Here is a 10,175-nt window from a genome sequence, read left to right as displayed (position 1 = left end):
TCCCCTAGACTGACTTTTCCTCCTCTATTAAATTTCTAAATGTTGGGCTGTCTCAAGGCTTTGTCCTAGATCCTCTACTCTCCTCTACTTATTGCATCTCTTCCTGTATTCATTCAACACTAAATCAATACTTCTCGAGTATCTACTATATGCCAGACTCTGTTCTAGGCACTGGAAATAGAGCAATGAATAAACAAACAAATCCCTGCCTTTATAAAGCATATATTCTAGTGGAAGAGAAAATAAACAAAAAACAACAAGAAGTGTATAATATAATATAATGTCCAGTAGTGATAAGTGATAGGGAGAAGAATAAAGCAGTGCCAGTGACAATGATGCTTTTTAAAAATAGGATGGCCAGGGGAGGATGTGATAAGGAGGTAACATTTACATCTGAGGAAAGTGGAGTGTGAAAGAGAGAAGTTAAAGATGATTCCAGGTTTTTTGTTTGAGTGAAAGAATGATGGTGCCATTTATTGAAATAAGGAAGCCTAGGGGAGGAAGGGATTTGGGAGGGGAAAATCTAGAATTCTGGTTTGGATGCATCGATGGGTCATAGGGACACATTAAGTGGTTACTTGGATAGGTTAAGTTCCTCGTGTGGATGATTCCTTCCTCAGGTCTTAGAGAGACCTTTCCTGACCACTCTGTCTCTGAGAACATCCTACCGGCCACCTCCCTAGCCCACAGAATCTCTAGCACCTTCCTTAGTTTATTGTCTTCATTATAGTCACCTCAATCTGTAATAACAAAACTTGGCTATTGTTTGGCTACCCTCACAAAAGTTAAGTCCTGGGGGGAACAGGAATGTTGTCTGCCTTGTTCGTAGCTTTATCCCCAGGCCTTAGTACTGTGCTTGTCACAACGGAAGAACTCAACAACTAATTGTTGAATGAAAAAACAAAGGGTAGGTCAGTCCTCTGGAGAAGTCAGGACAACTTCGTTCTTGTCCGAGCCCAGCCAGTCACTAGATATGTGGCTTCGGACCAGTCACTTCTGTGGTATTTCCTCAGTTTCAGAAGTCGTTTGATTAGATGATTTCTAAGGGCTAATTTGTCCACTTTGAAATTATGTTTAAAATCCAGGATTTTTATTTATTTACTCCAACCAAATCTGTACCCGGAACTTCATTCTGGTAATAACAATGCTGAAGGGCTTTTTGATGTAGCATGAGTGCAAACTACTGCTTCTGGGGAAATTCGCCACAGAGATCCTGAAGGGTCTGTGATCCCACTCTGGGCCGCCCGAAGTCCTCAGTCTCAGGTAGCCATCCATTCTGTTAGCCTCCAAGACCAGGGAGAAACAATTGGAAAGGAAGGAGAATAAGTGAAGGAGTTCATTTTCTGGAACATTATCGAGCACCTGCTCACTAGCCCAGTTGAAGCCTTTTCAGGGATGCTAGCATATTTCACATGTAATTAAGGGTTATTTGGGTATTAAGGCATATCTTCACAAAACCGGGTGAGGAAGGTATTAATACCCCCCTTTTCACTGATGTAGGAAATGAGGTTCAGGGAGATGAACCGATTTGCCATGGTTCAGACAAGTGACAAGTGGCAGATAAAAGATTGGAATCTATATCTCCCTCCACCCTCCTTGTGCTCTCCACCCCATCATCGATGCCTCTAATAAAGGGCATACCCCCTTGGGTATAATCAGTTTCCAGTGGACTCAGGTCTATTTGTTGAATCAACAAATGAAAATAAGTTGGATTAAGAAACACTCTCTCATAACTCCGTGTTCAAAACACTGACAGTTTACGTTTCAACTTATCTGGGAAATCCTATTGCAAAGTCATTAATTACTATGTACATATACATAGCTGGGTAGAAATAAAGCCACAAAAAAATATCACCTTGTTTACAGAGATAGGAATGATTTCCCTTCTGAAATAGCAAGATTTCCCAGGGCTCCTTCTGGAGAAGGTAGAGGGAGAGGCCAGGAATATCTACTCCCCACATACAATCCATTGGAAGATCCTTCACTTCCTTTGTTTTCTTTTTCCTCTGCAATTTTTGAAGACTTCACTTTCAAAAGAATCTTGTTCTTTCTTCATGGGAAAGGAATTATTTTCCCATCAAGGTATCCGTGTTACAGAAGGTTCCCACCCTGATGTGCGTGTGCACGAATGAGGATATGAATCCACACCACATCAAATATGGAAAGCTGTCTATACGCATCTTAGCGTTGGGCATGATTCTGAAGGAATAACATTTTTTTAAACCCATAAGCCGTTTGGCATTGATATAAATCAGGAATGGGAAAACAACGCAGATGGGGTGTACTTCTTTCTTCTCTCTTTCAGACACAAGCCAACCTTTCTTTGTAAAAAATGGTCTGGAAAAAAGGATTGAGTGTTTTGAATAGAGAAGGGCGTCATTATTTTATCCTTCCCTACCAATAAACGATGACAAAAGCAGATACCTAAGAACTAAAACGGCAACAAAGCGAGAACGTGATTAGAAAAACGAATAAATAACATTTATTTGGTACAAAGCGGCTGGCAGTGTTCGAGAGGCCCCAGGGGCAGGGCGCGCCCTCAGAGGAGCAGGAGGGGGCCCAGCAGCAGCTCGCCCTGGCCCAGCAGGCGGCCCCGCTCCAGCCCGCGGCCCCGGTTCTCGGCCTTGACGCGCACGGCCAGGCGGCGCACCTCGTCCTCCGAGAGCCCGTCCAAGCACAAGTCCTGCTCCAAGACCGCCCGGCGGCTCCGCCGGACCACGGCGCCCCGCGGCCGGCGCGTCTGGCCCGGCGGCTGCAGGACGAAGCTGACGCGGCAGCCGACGGGGGCGCGGGGCTCGGCGGCCCCTCCGGCCGGGCCCTCGGCGCGGAGCAGCCGGACGCGGAGGCGCCCGCTGTCCCGACTGTACTCGACGGCCAGGCGCAGGGCGTCGCCGGTGCGGTCCAGAGTCACGGTGCCCTCGGCCTCCAGGCGCTCGGGCCGCGGGTCGTGGGGCGGCGGAGGGGACGTGGTGGGGGCCCGGGCCGGGGACCAGGAGCCGGCGCGGCGCCCGTCGTCGTCGTCGTCATCCCCGTCCCCGCTGGAGACGGAGCGGGCGCGGGCCAGGCCTCGGCTCCTCCCGACCCGCAGTGCGCGGCGCAGCAGCCCCTCGGGAGCGCGCAGGAGGCGGCGGCCGCGGGGCCGCGGGGCGAGCGCATCCGGGGGCGGGCGGGGGCCGCCGGGGGCCGCGGGAGGCGCAGCAGGCGCTCTTCCCGGGGGCGCAAGGGGGGCGTCTCCGCCGCCGCCGCCGTAAGTGCGGGCCCGGGGGCGGGGCGCGGGCAGGAGCGGGGCGGTGCCCGGGCCCCCGAGGAAGAGCGACTCCTTGCGGCGGGTGTGCGGACTCTCGAGCAGCGCGCAGAAGCCGTAGGCGGTGCGCGCCCGGGGCAGGTGCGGCAGCGAGAGCGCGGCCTGCGAGCGTGGGTCCCAGTCCGTGCGCCCCGCGCCGTCGTAGGCTCCTCGAGACCAAAGGTCCGGCTCTGCAGCGCACCGCCGGGGCAGGGCGACGGCCGGGGTCGAGGACACGGCCGAGCAGGGCGTGGGCAGCCGCGGCGGGATACAGAACTCGGGGATGCGGTCCGGGGTGAGCACGTTGGAGAAGGCAGGCTCCAGAGCCGCGCGGCCCGCGGCCGAAGCGCGGAGTTTCCCGAGGAGCCGCATCCTCCGAGGCTGGGGCTGGGAGTGGGGGGAAGAAGCGCTCCTGCGAGGGAGAGAAGCTTCTGAGTTTGGACGCCCGGGGCATCTCGGGAGTGGCTGGGCCCCTCCCCGGAACCCTCTGGGTGTGCCAATGCGCCTACGACCCCCTGCCAGTCCGGCCCGAGCTCTCGCGCGCCCACAAAGCCACCCGCCTTCCATTCATTGGTACTAAATAAACGAAGAAGTAGAAATCAGACCTTTGCCCCTTCTTCAGTCCCTCTGGTTCCTGAGTTACAAGTTCAGTGCACGTCGCCTTGCAGTCCAGAATGGCGCTCCAGCTTCGGCACTGTGGTCGCGAGACGAAGCGCTCCTCTCTTATATCGGAGCCTGAGCCCCGCCCAGCTGGCCCGGAGCCCAACCCTTGGAGTCGCTGGACGGCCCGCCCTCCCGGCCGCCCCTTCTCGCCAGCGCCGGGCCCTGTCGCGGGGGCTCTCGTGGGAGCGAAGCTGTGGCGAGAGCCGGCACCCTCTGCTCAGCCCTGGGACCTGCATCCGCTGTGCGTGCAGGGAACCGCCCGTGAAAGGTTGCCGGTGGAGGGAGGCTGCCTCGTCGGCCTGCCAGGGGAGAATCGGCGGTTGAAAATGTTGGAGGTTTCTTGGAGAAGGTGCAGCTGGATACGGAAACAAGAATTTCCCTTTTGCTGGGAGCTAAATCCTGCCCCCCCCACCACCACCCGGAGGTGACCTACACGCACTAGCGTCTTCTGTTTTACTACCCCCACGAACCTGCAGTGTGTAGACACATATAGTTCCCATGGTACTCGTGTACTTATTTATAAGCCTGTCCCCCTCGGCTAGACAGTGGCCTTCTTAATAGTATAGGGCCTGGCTCAGTCAGTGCCATATATATTGGTGGAGTGGGTGAATTAATGTATGCAAAAATTTCTGAATGACTACAGGCTCTGCCTATCATCTTGATGGTCACAAAAGGTGGGGTTTCTGGCTCACGCCCTAAAAATGACACTTGGTATTTCCAAAGCTACCCCTTTCTCTCTGCTCCAGCATGGAGGTATCCAGCTAGAAAGCACGTCATAGAAAACCCAGGTTGCCTCCCTCCCCACCCCTGCCCCCAACCTTCATTTTCCAAGATGAGAAAACTGAAGTCCAGTGGGACTTGAGGAAATTCCATAAAAGTTCAATGAGCTAGTTAATGGCAGAAGCTGGAACTAGCAATTTCCTGTCTATTTGGCTTTGTATGTGATGCTTCCTGTTATCTGAAATGCCCTCCTCTGTTTTTTTCTCTATAGGAACTCCTTTTTTTTTAGTTCAGCCAGACATCATCCCCTTCAGAACATTTACTCAACTCCCCCACTACAGTTCTCAGCCGCTCCTCATTCCCTTCATACACATTCTATGGACCACCATTGCTGCATTTAGCAGGCTGCTCTGGAATTTTTGGTTTACAGGTTTGTCTCCCCTACTAGACTGTGAGTTTCTTGAGGGCAAGGACTGCAGTAATGCAAACGGAGAGGAGTCTGGCGGACCTACTATGAATACATGTATGTAAAATAAATAGAAGTGCTGTGATCCAGAACCTGGGTCTGCCTCCATCCCAAAGCAGACCTCTCCAAGGGACAAGCCTGCCTGTCTTATTCAACTCCTCCAGTTTCAGCACCTGGAGATACAGTGCCGGGCAAATAATAATTGCTCAGTAAATATTTGATGAATTATACTGTGTTGAATTCAGCCTGATCTACAATCCAGGTCTTATGACTGTCATGTGCTTTAAACCACATATCTGTCTAACTGCTTTATTCAATTTCTTTCTCACAACAAACCAGCGCAGAAGACATTGCTTCTGTTTACGATATAAGAAACTGAGGCTCAGGTTAAGAGACTTGTCTAAGGTCGTTCAAATTATGAGTCACAGCCCATGTATTGTAAGTCCTAGCTTTTTGCTAATTTCTTCCTTCTCTCTTTCCTGCCTTCCTCCCTCCGTCCATCCACTCAGTTCAATATCATTCACTGAGTTCACTGTGCGTCAGGGCATGTGTGCATGGTTTGTATTGCACTTGACACCCAGAATGTTAATTCTTAAAGCAACTCAGTGTGCTAAGTATTTTCCATTATCTCTGCTTTGGAATAAGTACCATCATTTCCAAATCTTTAAAGGTAAGGAGAGTGAGTGTTTTCCATCGATTAGTAAGTAGTACTTTCTTTTTAAGTTGATCACTGCTGCCCTCTAGTGTGTGCTTTCTGATAGGGCAAGCATGAATCCCTACGCAGCCGGGCAGCAGCAGCCAGACCCGCTGCAGCCACACCTGCAAGCGGAGGAGTCCCCAGGGGGTCTCAGACTGGATCCTTTCCTATTGATTCTGCAGGCCGGTCTGCAAATCCGTGCACCAATGGTCTTCTCTGAAGCAGAGCAACTAGCATTATATCCTGCTCATGTGCCAGCCCACTGCCAACGAGACCTCAGTGAAAAGGGCCTTTGTGACATGAACACACAAGCATTTCAGCAGTGAGTAAATCCACTGGAAGCAGGACATGGGGTTTGAGAAACTGTGCTACCACCACATCCATGTTCACAGAAGACCATAAGCATGGCTATAAACGCAATCTCTATGCAGAGGGTTTTCCAAAACTATTAGTTTTCCATGGATCAATATTCTACAGAAGAGAAATAAGATACAGGGAACTTAACTTACTTACGCAGGGATACACTCCAGTCATTCATTCATCTAAACCCATGGCTGCAGGCTGTATCCACCGTCAGAGGCCTGGTGTCCTTCCTGATTCTTAAATCACAATAGGAAAAAGTGAAAAACAACCCCCTCAGTGGAAACTCTGATCACACCAGTTGTTTCATTATTTTGTGCCTTATGACCACAAAAGGTTCACTATCATCTCGTTTGTATTCAAGCTCTGAAACTGTTATTTTAAAGAAACTATACCATTAATAATGTTTACTGATTGCTCACTATATACTGGGGTCTTATTTAATCTCTAAACAACTCCCTAAAGAAGGTAGGGATGTAGAAAGTGAAGCTCAGAGAATAAACAACTTGTCCAAAGTCTCCCATCCAGTAAGAGTAGAGCTGGGACTCAAACCCATATCCATCTGGCTCATTATTCTGTGTGCTTATAACCACTTCCCCACAGTGCCTGCCTCAAAGCTATTTCTCCTGAATCCATCTCCTCTCTAGGTGGTTAGATAAAAGAAAAAGAGGGCTTCCCTGGTGGTGCAGTGGTTGAGAATCTGCCTGCCAATGCAGGGGACACGGGTTCGAGCCCTGGTCTGGGAAGATCCCACATGCCACAGAGCAACTAGGCCCGTGAGCCACAACTACTGAGCCTGCGCGTCTGGAGCCTGTGCTCCGCAACGAGAGAGGCCGCGATAGTGAGAGGCCCGCGCACCGCGATGAAGAGCGGCCCCCGCTTGCCGCAACTAGAGAAAGCCCTCGCACAGAAACGAAGACCCAACACAGCCATAAATAAATTAAAAAAAAAAAAAAAAGCTTGCTGCTTAAATCTTTCCTTAATTAAAAAAAAAAAGAAGAAAAAGAAAAAGAGACCCTTGTCCCAAGGCCTTGAATTGAAACTGTACACCTTATTGATTATACCAGCACCTAAATGATTAAAGCATGCAATTGTCATAAGCAGGAAATCACTGGTCATGCATAGTAGTGCTGTACTGTTTGTAGACAGAATCCTTGTCCTCTCAGGAAGTGTATTGATTCTCTTTATTTATACCATACCTTGTTCCAAAACAGGATTTGAGGTGATTTACATAATAAAGACTCAGGGAATTTATTGTCAGCTAGAGCCTGACACGGTGAAGATGGAAAAGAAGTGCACTTAGCTAAGTAAAGAACCCTGAGTGAGGTCACCAATTGACACATACCAATACCTATGCCCCCAAGATGAGAAGAACAAGGTGTGGAAGCAGTTAAAGAAGCTCTAGTGGGAAGGCTGGGGATAGTATTTTTTTTTCAATTGAAAAATAGTTGTTTTACGATGTTGTGTTACTTTCAGGAGTACAGCAAAGTGATTCGGATATATGTATATATATATATATCCTTTTTAAAAATATTTATTTATTTATTTATTTGGCAGGGCCGGGTTTAGTTGTGGCATGCAGGATCTTCATTGCGGCATGCAGGATCTTTTTTTTAGTAGTGGCATGTGGGATCTAGTTCCCTGACCAGGGATCGAACCTGGGCCCCCTGCGTTGGGAGTGCGGAATCTTAACCACTGGACAACCAGGGAAGTCCCTATATTATATATATATATATATATATATGTTCTTTATTCTTTTTCAGATTCTTTTCCATTATGGGTTATTACAGGATATTGCAAATAGTTCCCTGTGCTATACAGTAGGACCTTGTTGTAGTATTAACATTTAATTTCCACTCTAAGGAAATTAGTATATTCTTTCCTGCTTGTCTTAATTATTGCTTAATCCAAGTTATGTACAGTGTCATTAATGTTCTTTGAATCTCCTTAAGTCAAATAAATAGTCTTTTAAAATTTCAACCATGCAGGTACATTTATGTTATGGACGTGATTAATTATGATACCTTCATATTAAATCAAGTGCTTGATATGACATTAAATTGATGAACACAGTAATTAATGCGTAGCAGCTTATACTTCCTTATGGGCTGTCTAGAAGATAAACTGCTCTAGTCTTGATCCCCAGCCAAATGCTTGATCCTAGTTGGTCACTGATTTGTCTTTTCTCTGTGAATAGCAACCAAAGTTTTAAGTATTCCATTCTCCTTCCCATCACTAACTACTTTAATGTTGACCAAAAGCAACATTCTTGTTGAAGACTTATTTTTGTTCTCTGTCCACAGTATCTACACTCCATTCACATTTTCTTCAATTTTTCTTTTTTAGGTTTTATTTTAAAAAATATGTTACATTTTATATCTGAAAAAAACTCAAAGCATAATATAGTGAACATATTATTGTTCTCGCGCCTCTTCTCTCTCTCTCTTCCCCCCCCTCTTTAAATATTAGTTTTACTACATATATACATATATCTCCCTAAAAATTATTGTTCATTTTCTATTTTTGATGTTTATAAAAATGATAATACTGTAAATATTCTTTCACAGTTTGCTTTTCTTCACTCTACATTGTTTGTAAGATTCATTTATGTGTACATGTATAGCTCTAGTTCATTTATTTTCACTGATGTATAGTATTCCATTGTGTAAACATACTTCCTTCTCTTGCTGATGGATGCTTGGATTATTTCCAGTTTCTCCACTGCTGGTATGAACACTGGTATACAGGTCTTCTTAGTCACCCGTGCAAAGGTTTTCTAGAGTACATCTCTAGGAATAGACTAGCTAGTAATAGGGTATTTGCACCTTCAGTTTTAATGTAAAATCACTTTCCTCATAGCAGTATATAAGATTTCCTATTGCTCCAATCCTCAACTACAAGTAGTATGGTCTGATTTTTAAATATTGCTAATATGCTGAGTGCTGTGGGCTGAATTGTTTCCTCCCAAAATTCATTTGTGAAGTCCTAACCTGTAGTGGCTCAGAATGTGACTATATTTAGAGATGAGATCTTTTAAAGAGGTAGTTAAGGTTAAATGAGATCATTAGGTTGGGCCGTAATCTGATGTGACTGGTATCCTTATAAGAAGAGATTAGATTAGAACAGACATGCACGGAGGGAAGACAATATGAAGAAGATGGCCATCTACAAGCCAAGGAGAGAGTCCCTTAGAAGAAGTCAACCCTGCCAAAACCTGGATTTGGAGTCCTAGATCTATGCAGAAATAAATTTCTGTTATTTAAGCCCCCTGATCTGTAGTTCCTTGTTATGGCAGCCCTAGCAAACTAACACAGTGAGTTAAAAATGGTAAATTATTATAATTTTAATTTGCATTTCTATTGTTGATAATTGAGGTTTAGCAATTTTGCCAATTAGCCATTCAGCTTTCTTCTATAAAATTCTTTTAGATTTAAAAAAAAAAAATTTTCATTGTGTTGCTTCCTTCTTTTGTATGTATATACACACATTGAACACTACTTCTTGGTCATTTTTAAGTTTGTAAATATCTCCCTGTGACTTATTTTTCATATTTTTATGATGTCTTTTGAGAAATAGAAAACAGGAATTTATTGTCTTATAACTCTGGAGGCGAGAAGTCTAAAATGAAGGTGTCAGCAGAGCTATGCTCCCTCTGAAACCTGTGAGGGAGAACCCTTCCTTGCCTCTTCCTGGCTTCTGGTTGCTTGCTGGAAACCCCTGGAGCTCCTTGGCTTACAGCTGCCAACACTTCAGTCTCTGCCTGCCTCATTGCATGGCATTCTCCCTCCTGTGTCTGTGCCTCTGTGTCTCTCCTCTTCTTAAAAAGACAAATCTTATTGGACTAAGGGCCTACCCTACTCCAGTATGACCTCATCTTAACTAATTACATCTGTAAAATGCTATTTTTCTAACGATGGTCACATTCTGAGGTACCGGGGGTTAGATCTTCAACAAATCTTTTTGGGGGAAACAATTCAGCCCATAAC

General features: G+C 46.5%; 1 protein-coding gene across 1 annotated transcript; it reads right to left on the bottom strand.

Moving 5' to 3' along the window:
• Nucleotides 1-2,459: 2,459 nt before the first annotated feature.
• Nucleotides 2,460-3,993, bottom strand: LOC133085137 (C2 calcium-dependent domain-containing protein 4A-like). Its single transcript, XM_061182043.1, has 2 exons — nucleotides 3,889-3,993; nucleotides 2,460-3,695 (listed from the first exon to the last, which is right to left on the bottom strand). The coding sequence occupies exon 2, from the start codon at nucleotides 3,653-3,655 to the stop codon at nucleotides 2,540-2,542; it is 1,116 nt and encodes a 371-aa protein (XP_061038026.1). The 5' UTR covers nucleotides 3,656-3,695; nucleotides 3,889-3,993; the 3' UTR covers nucleotides 2,460-2,539.
• Between the last annotated feature and the right edge of the window lie 6,182 nt (nucleotides 3,994-10,175).

The sequence above is a fragment of the Eubalaena glacialis genome, chromosome 2 (assembly GCF_028564815.1).
Source record: "Eubalaena glacialis isolate mEubGla1 chromosome 2, mEubGla1.1.hap2.+ XY, whole genome shotgun sequence".
Lineage (NCBI taxonomy): Eukaryota > Metazoa > Chordata > Mammalia > Artiodactyla > Balaenidae > Eubalaena > Eubalaena glacialis.
Note: the sequence above shows the minus strand (reverse complement) of the source record. Positions and strands in the feature narration are given on the sequence as shown.